At 40.0% G+C, this 16,266-nt stretch overlaps 1 protein-coding gene and 1 non-coding gene across 2 annotated transcripts; both read right to left on the bottom strand.

Annotated features, from left to right (window-relative positions):
- Window positions 1-947: 947 nt before the first annotated feature.
- On the bottom strand, window positions 948-15,571 carry gnb5a (guanine nucleotide binding protein (G protein), beta 5a). The gene is made up of 11 exons (XM_061246371.1): window positions 15,303-15,571; window positions 14,381-14,517; window positions 12,621-12,662; window positions 12,280-12,356; window positions 11,796-11,928; window positions 8,478-8,621; window positions 8,024-8,115; window positions 7,482-7,530; window positions 7,075-7,171; window positions 5,036-5,202; window positions 948-2,134 (listed from the first exon to the last, which is right to left on the bottom strand). Exons 1-11 carry the CDS (start codon window positions 15,412-15,414, stop codon window positions 2,123-2,125), a joined length of 1,062 nt encoding a protein of 353 aa, XP_061102355.1. The 5' UTR covers window positions 15,415-15,571; the 3' UTR covers window positions 948-2,122.
- trnar-acg (transfer RNA arginine (anticodon ACG)) lies at window positions 13,336-13,408 on the bottom strand. The gene has a single exon. It is a non-coding gene; the product is annotated as a tRNA-Arg (tRNA).
- Window positions 15,572-16,266: the final 695 nt, after the last annotated feature.

Genomic DNA, 16,266 nt, shown 5'->3' with positions numbered 1-16,266 from the left:
TAAAATAACCTTAATTCATTCCATTAACTGAATTGATCTTGGTAGCATACGGCAGTTTTACTAGCAATCCAAAAAGTATATTACTAAACATGAACGAATGGAGGAGTGGATGTGGCAGTAGTTAGATATCTGGGTAACAAGAATGTTATGGTATGGATTGGGCGAGTCACTGCTGTGTTATTCTTGAGCAAAACGCATAGGCTACCATGGTGATTTTGAAATATAATGATACTCTAGAACAGTAATGGGCGAGGCGGGCCGTATCTGTTTCTGGACGTCAGACCAACTTCTGCTCTTATCTGAATGATTTAATTAGCCCAATCACTTGCATGATCTGTAATGTATAGCGACATTTCATGATATAAACATATATAATATATAAATATTCTTGTCCTATAGCATTTTATTGTGGTCTGGTTTACGAGTGAATCGGTCATGGTGCATATGACTAATTCGTTGATATGGATTATGGGTTAGCATACACACTGGCCCTCCAGGATTGGAGTTGCCCATCACTGACTATAATTCTCTCTGAATTAGAACACATCTCATAGACAGTAAAGATGTACATGTAGGATCATCAAATAGCATAACCATGAAATACTCTCATCAATAATACAAACCAAGGAGTTCTCACCTTTCCATCAAAGAGCCTCATAAAATAAGTGGTTTTGTACTTGAACAACAGGTTTGAGCAATTTTTAGTACATAAACAATTTTGCTCCAGAAGGCTGGTAATCAGATTTGTGAAGAAACAAATCAGAAATGTAATACTTTAACTATAAATTTGGCTTGATTGGACTTAGCAAGATCAAATCAAAGTATTGAGTGTATTCAGCATTACAGATGCTTTTAAATGTTGGGAAAATATGTTGAATAAAACGTTTAAAAAATGCATGTGGCTATTCAATACAATATCAATCTATTAATACACAAAGATATATCAATCATTTAAAATATGATTTATTACTTGTGGGTGATGTATTAGTTAAAGCGGTGGTTAACAAGAACATGTTGCAATAAATGAAACAATATTGCAGATGTTTTCAGCTTAACTATGGGCTATTATTTCTATTGTGTATTGACACAGTATTGCACATTAAATCCATTTACACTAACGGGCACACAATCTCCATTGTTCTAGGCCAATCCAACAATTCAAACATCTCAAGCAATTCTGAAAACTCCTACAGGAGTCAAAATCTGAAATTAATAAAAATAAAACTACAAAACAGTTTTCTAATATTGAATGTGTCCAAATAAGGGTTTGAGTCTTTTTGAACAATAATAATAATTTAATTAATAATAATATTGCATTATTCTCATGTGGAATCTGAAAGGATTACAGGGAATGGCTGCATCTAATAGGTTAATTCACAACATATACAAGGTTATTATGCTAAATGTTAATTTATTTGTTATGAGTGTTCATTTATTCTCATGTAATACAAGGGTAAAATATTGACTCAAAAGGGATCTCCACTATAACCCACATAATACAGACTGTGGGCAATTCTTCAGCTATTGGGTCTTCTCTCTTCACTTGGAGCATCACAGAAACACCATATGTACATATGTTTTCATGTTTACCCCCTTTCAAATCAGTTGAAATCTTACACCCTCCAACTAAAAGGTGCTAACAACTAATGTTGTTTTTGCAACCTTTACCTTTTGTACAACAACTTTTCTAAAACTCAAATATATTTTTTAAAAGGGCTTTAAAATTATGAACATCCCAGGACTGACAATTAACCATTGATAATATGACATGGTTTATCTAGTGATGTTACTTTGATATTATCCCAAAACATTCCTGTACATAGACAGAAATACCTGCCTATGTACAGAGAGATAAGAGAACAACTGTTGTGACGTGTAAAAACATGATATACATTGAGGAGTGTACATTTACAATGCTGACCAATGTGTGCTCAGTCCAATGAACTGTGCATGTGCTTATACAGTTAAAAGATATCCGATCTCTACACATGCTCGTCTACAAAGTGGACTTCCTCTGCATATCCAGAGACGCTCCGGTAATCTGTCGCATGTCTGCACAGTGCATGTGCCTCCTGGTTGACTAAATCTTCCAGGTCTGGGTCCGTGTCCTCAGTGAAACTGGTTAAGCCCAGATCTGGAATGACAAAGAACATCAAATTGTTAAAGCTTCTCAGAAAAAAATAAAATAAGACAAGTGATAAGGCCAGACATCCTGAAACCGGACATACACCAGTAGTACACCAAAGGACTCTCGATAGTTGGCCGACAACAGCCAACAACAGGGGTCTGGTCAGCACTGGTAAGGTCATAATCTCCTCATTTGCACCTACAGTATTTGTATTCTTTGCTGGCAAGCATTTGACACAGCAAGAGCAGTCTGTGATTAGCCCTGGCTTTATCTAGCGTAGCCTTGTATGTGATGGAGAATAAAAAGAAGTGGAAATGTGTAGGAGGCTCATGTGGGTTAAGCCACGGTTTCTACAGCAACAAGCACAGGGTGCCCTCAGGAATTTGTGTCACGACCTGGAGGGGAAAGAGATTGGAGATTTCAAGATATATTGCGGTTCATTCCTACCCAGTTTCACACATTGGAAGAGTTGGTAACTCAGTGTCAGAATATGAACTACAGAGACTGCATCTTGTTTGGGGAGTGCCTGTGATCATTTTTTGATTATTGCCCACAGGTAAACAAAAGTTTTACAAACAGGAGAAGTGAAATTCTATAAAAATGGTAAATGGTTGGCATACAGTGCATCAGGAAAGTATTCACAGCACTTCACTTTTTCCACATTTAGTTATGTTACAGCCTTATTCCAAAATTGATTAAATTCATTTTTTTACACACAATACCCCATAATGACAACGTGAATTTTTTTTGTTGTTGAGATTTTAGCAAATTTATTAAAAATAAAAAACTAAGAAATCACATGTACATAAGTATTCACAGCCTTTGCCATGAAGCTCAAAATTGAGCTCAGGTGCATCCTGTTTCCACTGATCAACCTTGAGATGTTTCTACAGCTTAATTGGAGTCCACCTGTGGTAAATTCAGTTGATTGGACATGATTTGGAAAGGCACACACCTGTCTATATAAGGTCCCACAGCTGACAGTGCATGTCGGAGCACAAACCAAGCATAAAGTCAAAGGAATTGTCTGTAGACCTCCGAGACAGGATTGTCTCGAGGCACAAATCAGGGGAAGGGTACAGAAACATTTCTGCTGCTTTGAAGGTCCCAATGAGCACAGTGGCCTCCATCATCTGTAAATGGAAGAAGTTCGGAACCACCAGGACTCTTCCTAGAGCTGGCCGCCCGTCTAAACTGAGAAATCGAGGGAGAAGGGCCAGGTCAGGTTAGAGTTAGAGTGGCCAGACGGAAGCCACTCCTTAGTAAAAGGCACATGGCAGCCCGCCTGGAGTTTGCCAAAAGGCACCTGAAGGACTCTCAGACCATGAGAAACAAAATTCTCTGGTCTGATGAGACAAAGATTGAACTCTTTGGCGTGAATGCCAGGTGTCATGTTTGGAGGAAACCAGGCACCGCTCATCACCTGGCCAATACCATCCCTACAGTGAAGCATGGTGGTGGCAGCATCATGCTGTGGGGATGTTTTTCAGTGGCAGGAACTGGGAGACTAGTCAGGATTGAGGGAAAGATGAATGCAGCAATATACAGAGACATCCTGGATGAAAACCTGCTCCAGAGCGCTCTTGACCTCAGACTGGGGCGACGGTTCATCTTTCAGCAGGACAACGACCCTAAGCACACAGCCAAGATATCAAAGGAGTGGCTTCAGGACAACTCTGTGAATGTCCTTGAGTGGCCCAGCCAGAGCCCAGACTTGAATCCGAATTTCTCTGGAGAGAAAATGGCTGTGCACCGACGCTCCCCATCCAACCTGATGGAGCTTGAGAGGTGCTGCAAAGAGGAATGGGCGAAACTGCCCAAATATAGGTGTGCCAAGCTTGTGGCATCATATTCAAAAAGACTTGAGGCTGTAATTGCTGCCAAAGGTGCATCAACAAAGTATTGAGCAAAGGCTGTGAATACTTATGTACATGTGATTTCTTAGTTTTTTATTTTTAATAAATTTGCAAAAATTTCTAAAAAACTTCTTTCATGTTGTCATTATGGGGTGTTGTGTGTAGAATTTAGAGGAAAAAAATGAATTTATTCCATTTTGGAATAAGGCTGTAACATAACAAAATGTGGGAAAAGTGAAGCGCTGTGAATACTTTCCGGATGCACTGTATATACATATATATGCCTTTATCCAAAGCGCTGTACAATTGATGTTCCCATTTACCCATTCACACTCATAAACCAACGGCGATTGACTGCCATGCAAGGCACCGACTAGCACATCAGGAGCAATTGGGGGCTAGGTGTTCTTGCTCAGGGACACTTCAGCACACCCAGGGCGGGAATTGAACCGGCAACCCTCTGACTGCCAGACGACCGCTCTTACCGCCTGAGCCAATGTAAAACATACCTTAAAAAACACAGAGTGTTCTGAAACTGCCGCTGCAGCCTTTTTGTTGTTGTATGCTTGATTGGCTTGGAGGCCATTTAATTCATTTTAATTGGGACACCGATGGGGTCCAGACACCTTCTGCAAGGGCTGAAGATATGTACACACCAGGCAAACTGTACCCCGATGCTCAACCCCTGTTGTTGTCGACTTGATGTATTCCCAGCTGAATTAAAAACACTCAAAAGTTTTTCCCTCGTCTGACCCTACATCAAGGGTGGGAAACTTAGGTCCTAGATGGTCATTGTGTCTGCAGAACAGTCTTCAGCTGTCATTCATGTGCTTATCAGAAAATGTAGCTAATATGTCAGATAATTAGCATTTACTACATTCAAGTCATTAAAGCCAGAAGTTGGCGTCAAAAACAGAAACAGATACGGCCCTCGTTTCCCACCTCTGCTGTACCTGAAAATAACTACATTCAGAACACTGCCCCTTTACATGGACATATTCCCCAGTCGATGCTGGCATCGTCACACATATACAGTAGGAAGATTTCTCACTCTCAGAGTGTGGTCCCAGGACCCAGAGCAGAAAGCCGTTCCATCTGGGGAAACGCGGAGGGTGCTGACACGATTCTCGTGCCCGAAGAGGATTGACACCCTCGTTCCTTTCAGCACATCCCACACGTTGATGGTATAATCATTGTACCCACCGAATAGAAGGCGACCTAGGAAAGAAAATCAGGCAAAATTGTGAAATGAAATGAAAAATTATTTCTACATCCTGTGTGTAGGTGTGGTCTTAGTATATATTCAATTTCCCATGAATTTCCCATGAAAGGGATTTAAGACTGGGGGTGTACAAATGTTTACATGTTTCATGAATTCCCCTTTCAACTGACACTTGATCTTTCTCCTGGACTGGTCAAATTTACAGTCATTCTCCCTGAACCATGGCACAGCGAATGCTTTAGCAGTGTCATATATCATGAACCTTGTGGGGTAACCTCAAAACATTTATTAATTCATGGATTTGGGGAGGCTGGCGAAAGGCATTTGAAATTGGATGTACCGTGGAACTGGATTTTACTTTCACTTGATTAAAAATAGCAAGGAAAGTGAAAGTGAAAACTAGTTATCATGAAAGTCTCTGAAATGACACACATTAGTGGCTAATCAAAAGTGTTGGCAAGAGAAAACTAAGGAATGCTAAACATTTAATTTAAACATTTTTTAAAAAGCTATACATTTACATAAAAAAACCTAACCTGGGTCACTCTTATACAGAGCAACTAACAGAAGTAGAGAGGACCAATGCTAATCTCAGGATTACAAAAATGCAATATCCCCAAACAGAGACTGCCTGTCTATAATCAGTAAAATAAAGTTAGCTGAACAAATGAATATGTTAGAGAAATTTAATACCACTACTACATAATTATCCCAGGAAGAAATAAGAAAGAAAATGTTGACCGTAAAAACGAATTAATGAAGGCTGCCTGTTGTTTTAAAGTCCTTCCCCTTCCTCCATACATTCTGCTTTATGGCCCCCTCTGCATTCCCTTTAAAGTCAGACAAAATGGCTACAAACATTTATTTTGTTTGTTTCTGTTGCACATTGCCCTCTAACAGGATGCACTGGGTGATGCTTATCAGTGGTCAGTACGCTCACCTGAACAAACAGAAAACAAAATAATGTACAGCATTTTTTCAGGAGTGGAAATAGTTGTTATTGAACGCATATTTTGAGACCTTAATATGATTTGAAGAACTACTGGAGTTGATGGTCCAGTTCAGGGGTTGGCAACCCTCATCCTGATCGTTGTTACTCAGCACTTAATTGATCAATGAAAGCAGTTAATTACACAGTTAACTCACATCACCTTATTTCTTGGGTCTGAATTGGTTGCTTATTTTAAAGTGAATGAAAACAGGCCCTTTAGGTCCAGGGTTGCCGACCCTGTATCTAGTTGGATGGCAAAAGAGAAGACCAAATCATGTGATGTTGTGTAAGCAGTGGACTGCAGGACTTTGAGCTAGAAGTGTCATCTCTGGTCCGGTTTGGCAATTTTCTGGCCTAAATCATGTTCAGGCATGCTCCTTTGATCGTAAGGACCTAAAATCAACACGCTTACACAAGTGTGTAGACAAGGGCTGTCAAGTGGACTTTACTTATGCACTTCAGATGTGGTCATTTTAATATCTTATCTATGGCAATACACTAACTAAGGTGCCAGTACTTAGGCAAAGTGTTTATTTGTAGAAACTCCGTAACAAGTTGGGGGATCATATTAGCTTCCTGAGACCCTCCCTCCTCAAACAAGGATATTAATAAGTTCTCTTTAAAGTATTTCTCTTAGCATAAGGGACATTCAATTACAATTAAATTAAATATATTTTACAAAATATTTTCACTGCAACATGTTTCTGTCATCCAAGAAATTTTATTATGTCAAGAAAAATGATGTAAACCTTTCTTAGGAGCATAAGGCGGTCATGTTTCAGGGCTTAATCTGGCAGTTCACAGGAGGATAACTGGGCAAACGAAGCACAGGAAGAACCAGACGCCAGATTGAGAACTGCTGTAATATAACCCTCACCACTGAGAGAGAAGTCAACACTGGAAACTCCAAAGATGATGCTGTCTTTGGAATAGATCGCTACTTCCCTGTCTGCTCGCAGGTCAAAGAGACGGCACTAGAAAAAAGATTTAGAAGTTTTGGGGGGTTTCTTTTGGGAAGAGAGGTAAATTCATTTCACCAGACACATGTGACACTTTATAGCTTTGAGTGGACACTCAAAAAAACTCAGTCAATAAAATTAATGATTTTTTTAAAATGACATCACTGTTAGATAGCAGCATCACGTAATAGAGATTACAGACTGCAATAAATCAATCCTCCCACATGGTGAGTTCATGGGAAAACACACCACAAGTCCTTTGCTTGTCAACAATAAACCTAAAATGTGTCAAATAATAAATAATCAAATAATAAACTTAACTCACAGTGGCGTCATCCGAGCCAGAAGCAAATGCATCTCCACTGGGATAGTATCTAATGGCATGAAGGAAAAAAGACAATTGACAAAACATTACATTACAGTTATTTAGCTGCTGCTTTTATGCAAAGCGACTTACTGTTGATTAGACCAAGCAGGGGCCAATCCCCCCCCCAGAGCAAAGTGGGTTTAAGGGTCTCGCTCAAGGGCCCAGCAACTGCACTGATCTTATTTCAGCTACACTGGGGCTTGAACCACCAACCTTCCAGGTCCCAGTCAAGCACCGTAGCCACTAGGCTACTTCTCAGGTGCTGCTATTTGTCCTGTCAACTGATACCAGGCAACTACATATTATCAAAGTGAGATGAGACATAGCAGAAATATACACACATTGTTTTACGTATGAGAAATATAATCCATGAGACCAGAGAAGCCTATAATCTGCTCTCAAGTCAATCGTTCTTAAATGTTATTGAGTGCTGTTTATATGGACGGCCGCCCTGGGGCAAACGCATATCGATGTTGCTCCAGTTCTCCACGTCAACTGACCTGATGCTGTTGATGTCTGATTCATGGGTTTCAAAGGACTGGATGCACTGGCCAGAGCGCATGTCCCACACGTTGGCCTTCTTGTCGCAGCCCTGGAGAACATAAAGGAGGCTCACTGGACCTTTTTCAATAAGCAGGAGTGACAGACAACGCCATTTTGGAAAGCAGAATGGTAAAAAATAGAACACATGTGCAATGCACCGCATGTATAACAAGCTTTTGAATCTAACAGAACACTGCAAAAAGTGCCAGTCTTGTAATAAGACTTAAGATCTTTTTTTCTCTCAAGTAGAAAATATTAGCTTGTTTTAAGTTAAGATTTAAGATTGCTTGACAAGATACATTTTCTTATTCCACTATTGATTTTAACAAAAAGTCTCAATTTAAGTCTCAATAGAAGACTAAAATACTTGTTATTTTTTGTTTTTGCATTGAGGAGAGGGACTGTCCTTACTCCGGAGACGAAGGTGTTGCCTGTCTCCGAGGGGGCCAGGTCCAGGCAGAGGACATCGGCAGCGTGTCCATGGAAACTCTGCAGCAGCTGCCCACTCTCCACATCCCACAGGGCGCACGTGCCATCTCCACTGGAGGTCAGAATCTGCAATGATACAGCAAACCTTGTTCAATACTGTTCAGGCATGCGCGCACACACACATACACAGACAATAGGCACACACACACAGACAACTGGCACAAACACACACACACAGACAGACACAAGTGGCACACACACACACACACACACAGACACAACTGGCACACACATAGTTCACATCATACAGGTTGCATCATCACACATACACATGACATATCAACATGGTTTCTATACATCTCAGGGTCTCATACTCATACATAAATCTCATCATATGTTTTGGTATTTCTCTGAATTAAACAGAAAAGCCGATTAAAATCTCCAGTGTGTAGTACATCCAAATACATTTTTGAACATGTTTTAACAATCATGAGTTGTCCTCATTCCTCCCTCTAGTGGTAACACAGATAAGTGCCATAGTAAGAGAGGGAATTATTGACGTGCAAAACATAACAATAGGCATAAATCACAAAAGTTAATATTGTTTTCTATACATACTCAAATATGACAGAATTAGAAATCACACTACGCAAGTCATCACAAATCTGTGCTTTTGGCTGATTCTTGGGGTTCAAAACTGGAAATTGATCACCCTTGTGATAATAAACCCTATCAGCATGCCTGTAATAGACTGCACTTGAGAATTTAAATGCATAAAGAGAGAAATATTTGTGTCTTCAGTTTACCTGGTGCACTCTGCAAATTCCATCCCTTACTAAACATTCCCCAAGGTAGCAATCCAGCAAAAGGGCCTAACCCCCCGCCCACAAATGGTAAAAAATATTTGTCTCAATCACCAACTCATAGACTTGGTTCACAAGAATGAGGATGTGCAATCGATTTGAACAGGAATGTAGCTTAAAACCACTATTTTATCTCATCAAATTAATTATATATTGACCAAATTAAATTTTCATGAATCCAGATTTACAAATAAGAAACCAATCTCAACTGCTTGTGGAACTCAATACATGCGTTCTATTTCTGAATGTAAAAACAGAAAAACTGTTGAATTATGTGACTCGTAAATATTTTCAGGTATTTATGTATTTTTTTGATGTCTTCTTTTTAATGAACACCCTGGCGCAATTTGTATAACTTAAAGAGTTTCTAAAGGATAGAAAAGAACATTCTACGGTGATATTTCGCTTTCTGTAGCCACTCGTTATCGTCTGTCATTATAAAACCCGAAAGACAATGACCGAACATTTGTTGTGTTTTGTTAAATTACCTTAGATATATATATATATACGTGTGTGTAGCCGTTTGCTACCGTAGTTACTTAACGTTAGCTGGTTCTTGCGTTGAAAACATCACATGTAACAGTTAGCGAAGCACTCGGACTTCCCCGGATTTCCCAGCTGTGACCAGATCGAAATACCATCTACCAGCTACCAGCTGTTTCAAAACATAGCTTGAGCTGTTTTTTCAGCAGTTTCCAACCTATTCCGTTCGTAACGTTAGCCTCTCTGTGTCAGTGTCTAGGTAGCGATAGCTAGCCCAGCTGTTGTATTGTGCGGTTGCAGTGCTACAATATCTCAGTTATTAGCTAGCTAAGTTATATAAATTTAAACAAACTATCTTGGCCTCCAGGGTACAGTTTCTATCAAACAAAAAGCACGTACCATACTTTGGGTTGGGATTGCAGTTGTCCCTTGTGGACACTAGATTGCCTTTCAAATAATTGAACTAACGGGTTCAGTTATTTGACGATCCATAGTCGTCACCCGATAGAAACGGGGTGACGACTATGGATCGGTCAGTTCTTTCGCTCGTTCGTCACACTGTAGTATTAAGCCATTTTCGATTTGCAGAGGGGTTGTATTAAGCAGTTTTCGATTTGCAGAGTTGTATTAAGCCATTTTCGATTTGCAGAGAAGTTGTGTTCTTCAGTGAGTGGGATCGTTAGTCTAAGCTCTCCAATAACAGGCGGCTCTTCCGGCTCTCGGCAAGAATAGATACTCAGTGATCACTTTATTACGTGGACCTATACACCAGTGTATCAGCCAATTATGTGGCAGCAACGAAATGCGTAAAAGCACGCAGATGTGGTCAAGAGGTTCAGCTGTTTCAGACCAAATGTCAGGATGGGGAAGAAATGTGATGAAAGTAACTTTGACCGTGGAATGATTGTTGGTGCCATAGTGGATTGAGTATCTCAGATACTGCTGATCTCCTGGTATTTTCACACTCGACAGTCTCAAGAATTTGCAGAGAATGGTGTAAAAAAACTGAAAACATCCAGGGAGCAGCAGTTCTGCGGGCGGAAACACATTGTTAATGAGAGAGGTCAGAGGAGAAGGGCCAGACTGGTCAAAGCTAACAGGAAGGTGACAGTAATGCAAATAACCACCCATTACAACAGTGGTATGCAGGAGAACATCTCTGAACACACACTAGTGAACAGTTAAAAACTCAATCAAATCGATATTTGTTGTGACCGGTTTCGCCCTTAAAACTGCAAAAACTCTCAAACTTGCTCTTTTCTACTGACACACTAATGCAGAATACCAAAAAATAAACGCCTACGATCAAATTAATGTTAAAAAATCTAGCATGCCCAAGACTTTTGCACAGCAGTTATAGTTGCACAGTAGTTAGAGCAGACTCTCCAGCTATTCTTCAGATAATGGCTGCCTGCAGTCTATAAATAGATATGAACTGGTAGGCCATCACTTGTGACCCCACTGCAGCTTCTAAAGCAGTAGCTTAATTGTTATGAATTATTAAAAAACTCTCTTCCCTGGTTACATTTAAAGCAGTTTATGTTTTGTATTAGAAGACTTCTGTTGACTTGCTGTGGAATGATTCAGCAAGCACCTCCTTCCTTAAGGGACACCTGCTTGTTCAACACGCCTCAAATGCTTCTGTAATCAAGACATGCCAGCATCTGTGTGATGTATTTGGAACTTGTCTTTCAGAAAAATGGCTGGCACAGTCCTGAAACAGCACAGTTCCCTGCTGAAAATAGCTGAAGCTAGGTTTTGAAACAAGCTCATTGACCAGTTCAGACCAGCTCAAACTGTATTTTGAAACAGCTGGTAGCTGGTTGACCAGATCATAGTCAGTTAGACCAGCTTTATGACCAGCTCAATTCTGGTCAAACTCGCTGGATTTTACAGCAGGATTTGGGGTGTAGTAATTATTCACCTCAATTCAGTATTCTCTATGCAGTCTCACCTGCATGTCAGAGTTTGTGAAGCTACATGCTGACAGATAGTTGGTGTGCATGGCCACAGACTTCTTCTTGGCAGCGAGGTTCTCATTCTTGTCCAGAGACAAAGGGTACACGGAACACTTGTTGTCCAAACCCCTGAAAAAAGGCAAAGGAGCAGGGATGAGAAACTAAAAAGAAGGATACAGGTTCCTGGTGTTCCTGTTCTTTAAAGTACAAATGTAAACACTGTAATTTGTCCTTAAATAAATGCTATAAATACACTCTCAAGGTCTCATATGCACATGTTCCTGGTGATGACCTCTTTCTCAATAAATTAATTTCATGCTGATCAAATCTGCACAAGATTTAGAAGAGCTTGCTAATGGACTGTGGCTTTCCCTGGGGGAATGGCGAGTAGATTTAGCCATTAGAGAGGGCCCTTTAGGCAAAGCTGCTGGTAATCTGCTGTGTGCAGATGGGAGGCAGCAGTGGGAGGAGGGCACTCACCCACAGGCCACCGCACAGCCAGAGGGGGCATAAGCGCACGCCATGACCCAGGTACAGGGCATGGTCACAGCATGTTCCTGTGAAGGACACAGAATTACACATACACATACACACATACACATACACACACACACACACACACACACACACACACACACACACACACACACACACACACACACACACACTAAGTGAGCACTCCTGAACTGCTCCTGGTCCCAAAGCAAACTTGAAACAGTGGGCTACAGAATTATGCTTTACCTTTAATTTGTGTCAGATCATTCAACTACATTGGTTACTCCAGGGGAGTATGCACTCATGGGGCATTTGTTCGGGGTTACCTTATTAGTTGTGAAAGCATCCCAGACAATCACTTTTCCGTCCTAAAAGAAAAGTCAAAATGAAATGTCAGCGACATTGTTTTTTAATGTTACCTTTATGATGAAAACAGAAACACATGTAATAACTAACAATTATCTAAAAAGACATTTATAGCCTTCAACAATATCGTGTATTAACTGAGTGAACACAATTGATGTTTTTGTGTAATAAAAGGAGGGCTTTGAGAATGCCAAATTGAATGACAACATCCAAAGATGTAAATGCTCGACAAAAATGCACATATGATGAGAAAATCTATTCCTTTTGATGTTAATAGTGTGACTATAAAGTGCATGCCATTATCTCATTATGATGGGATGTGGGAGAAATGCAAGTTCTGTCCTGCTAGTTGGATAATCTCTGGCAACCCTCACAAAAATGACACTTAGCTCTTCTACAACTGTGAAAATAAACTGAAATAGAAATTTCTATAAGTAAGTGCTACACAGAATTCAACATTCTAATTCAATCTAAATACCCATGAATTATTGACATTTTTAGCTTTTCGTTCATTTTTCAAAACAACGTTTTGTTAAAACAGCAGCATTTCACTTTTAGGTATAGTAGTTCTTGTATTATTACACCACTATCTTTGTTGTTAGCCTTTTGAATAGGATGAGCAAAACGAAGGATTCAAGCCGACAAGGGGTTCACCAATCTTGATTAAAAAAAGAACGAGCCAGCCAGGAGTCGAACCTAGAATCTTCTGATCCGTAGTCAGACGCGTTATCCATTGCGCCACTGGCCCGTCGTATGCCACGTTGCCCAATGTCTAAGAAGACTGTCTTTTTATTTTGTCTCTAGCCATTAGAATAATGGCAATCCATGTCCAATCCACTCGTATTTATGCGGCACATTTTAAACACGTGTATGGCTTATTTTATACTTTGTACAATTAAACATTTGTGATTTTATAAAATTAAAGAACTGTGGCGAATCGACTCCAAATTCATTTAACGACCACACGTAATTACAGTAAACTGAAGCTAGCTAGCTAACATGCAGTAATTTCAATGCAGTATCATATGAGCTAGCTAGCTAGCAAAATATTAATGTAGCTAACGTTAGCTTCTTTCTGCTGGTTAACAGTAGAGCAACATTTCTCGGTACTCAGCTTGCCAAATGGCTTGGCGTAACATTTTAGCTGGCGTAACAGAGCTATGTAAAACAGTATGTTAGCTGGCTAGCTACTTAACATTACAATATAACATTTCGTAACAATAATGATGCAATGTGATGGAAGTCATTTAAACTGTAATTCCGAGTCCGAAAACTCCAGCACTAATGGTACATTCTTGGTTTGTGTTACACCAAACCGATTGGTTACTGTCACACCATTCGTAATAGCGATGCGGCTGATTGGCCTACAGAATTCCAACGTTGCATATATTTACGAGCTCTGATTGGTCATATCGAGCAATTCCTGGTTGACTCTTGGTAGGGAAAAGGATTTGATTGGATTTTATTGGCAAGCTAAATAGAGACTCGCTACTAAAGCCAACTTCATCAAGTGTTAATATACCGGTACTATCAAAAAGCCGCGCACGTAGAAATATTGACTTATATACTTTAAAAAAGCATATTTACAGACCTTCAATGTCATTGGTAGATGCAATCAATTTCTACTAAATTAGGGAATCTTAAACGAAACATAACATTTGACTAAGGTACCCACTTATTAGGATTATGTTCGTGAGAGATACTCTCTGGATACCCTCACCTGGGAGGAACTGACGATCCGTCGCTTGTCTTTGCACCAGTCCATGCACAGAACTTTATTCCCGTGGCCCTTCAGCGTTCGCCTCGTCTTCATGACAAATTGCCCAAGCGACTCCACCTTCTCCGCCACCTGATGCACTGACCAGAAGCGGAGACAATGTTTAACAATGCAGCATCAACTTAGCAATTTCACTCAAGTAGGCTATTTGAATAATAGTATTTGCAATTTGTGTTCATTTTCCTGCTTTGTAATAATTGTATCATTACTGAGTGCGATGGTAAACGGTGTGACACATTAACGGTTGGTACTTAATCCATTTAAACAATAATTATTCTTGTCAATGTCTCTACTAATACTACTACTACTACTACTAATAATAATAATAATAATAATAATAATAATAATAATAATAATAATAATAATAATGATGATGACAATAATACATTACAAAACGTGTACTCCCTCTTGTGTGTGTTTGCAGTAAGGACACATGAGGACACCACCACTGTGTATTCATTTGAATAATCGTTAAATGCCCATCCCTCTGTTCCTGTCCATGGAGATGAAAGAATACAACATTTCTGAATAGGTCTAAATATGTTTTACTCAACTCAATAACCTACCATTTACAGAACCCAATTTTAATCTACACACATAAAAAGCAACGGTCGCCTATAATTCCCAGTGTTTCGGCGCTCTAACAACGACCATTCGTTGGAATAAAAAGCCAATACGCCTACCTCATCTAATCAAAGTGTTAGCCAATTATAAAACGAACCCGAAATTATCTGTCACCTATACCTTTATAATTTAGGCTGCGATTCAAATATGTTCATAGTTTTTCTGCTCGGTTGCCTCCATGATCACAGCCGTCTGTAGAAGGGATGTGATTTACGAGGGCCAGCTCATCCCCAGTACTCACGTTCAACATCGTGTAGTTTGGCTCTCTCCTCCTCCAGTTTTGTCTTCAGGTTATCCGACTCCGTTTTCAGCGTCGTCAGGGTCTCGTTTGGCCCTAGCCCCTGACATGCCATCTTTAAAAGAAAATGAAGGCGAGAGGAATTCGATGTTTTGCCGCGGACAGTGCGCCTGTGACAAGGCTCTTGCCTTTCACTCGCAGCTGATGCAGCTGCAGTGACGTCACATGGAAGATGCCGCTTTCAACAACAAACCAACCGAGCAGCAGACTAGGCTGTTCGGGCATTTACAGTTTGCCTGTTTTAATTTGTTGAATGTTCCTGCTTTAGATATTGAGTCAATGATCAAATTCGCGTGCAACTCAACATTGTTGACAATATGAAATTCCACGGATAACCTAAGAAAGAAATGTACTCTATTGGGTTTTATATAGCAGCATCTCCCATTAATATTCATTCACTGTAGCCTATTAAACAAAAAGGCAAACAAATGCATGAGCTCGGTGGAACAAATGGAACACATGTGATGGAATTCATAAGATAACATCCCCTGACCCGAGCTCTCGGGGTAGGCTATACTCGGTTCGTGAAGGCATGTGTCGGCTGTAAGAATATCAGTGAGCCTCTTTGAGCGCGATAACGGCAGCTCTTTGAGCTATCTAGTGTACCGCTAGTGTGTGAGATTAGCTCTGGCGCATTCGGTGGTGCTAGCCTTAAAGCCGTCAATCACTCTGCCACTTACCGTTGCCATGGACTATGCATATGAAGCTATTAACATTGGTTCACAACATATAAAAACGTAATTATAACGAGAGTGTTGTTTAAAATGCATACACATTTAAACGAATAACATGAACAGAGAAATCACGTCTCTCACATAATTTATATAGTATATTTATATAATATAAATTAGTGGGTATTGCATAACATGAACATCACTTTGCAGAATGCAATTGTGTAAAAAATGTT

Source organism: Conger conger, chromosome 6 (assembly GCF_963514075.1).
Source record: "Conger conger chromosome 6, fConCon1.1, whole genome shotgun sequence".
Taxonomy (NCBI): Eukaryota; Metazoa; Chordata; class Actinopteri; order Anguilliformes; family Congridae; genus Conger; species Conger conger.
This window is presented reverse-complemented; position numbering and strand designations above follow the sequence as displayed.

Bases quoted from the DNA above. Each gene is read 5' to 3' on its own strand.
- gnb5a (XM_061246371.1), bottom strand. From the start codon at position 15,414: ATGGCATGTCAGGGGCTAGGGCCAAACGAGACCCTGACGACGCTGAAA. The intron at 7,531-8,023 runs GTCAGTTGACGT...TCATGCCATTAG, and splicing joins TCAGACATCAACAGCATCAG to ATACTATCCCAGTGGAGATG. The intron at 7,172-7,481 runs GTGAGTTAAGTT...TCTTTTTTCTAG, and splicing joins CTGGCTCGGATGACGCCACT to TGCCGTCTCTTTGACCTGCG.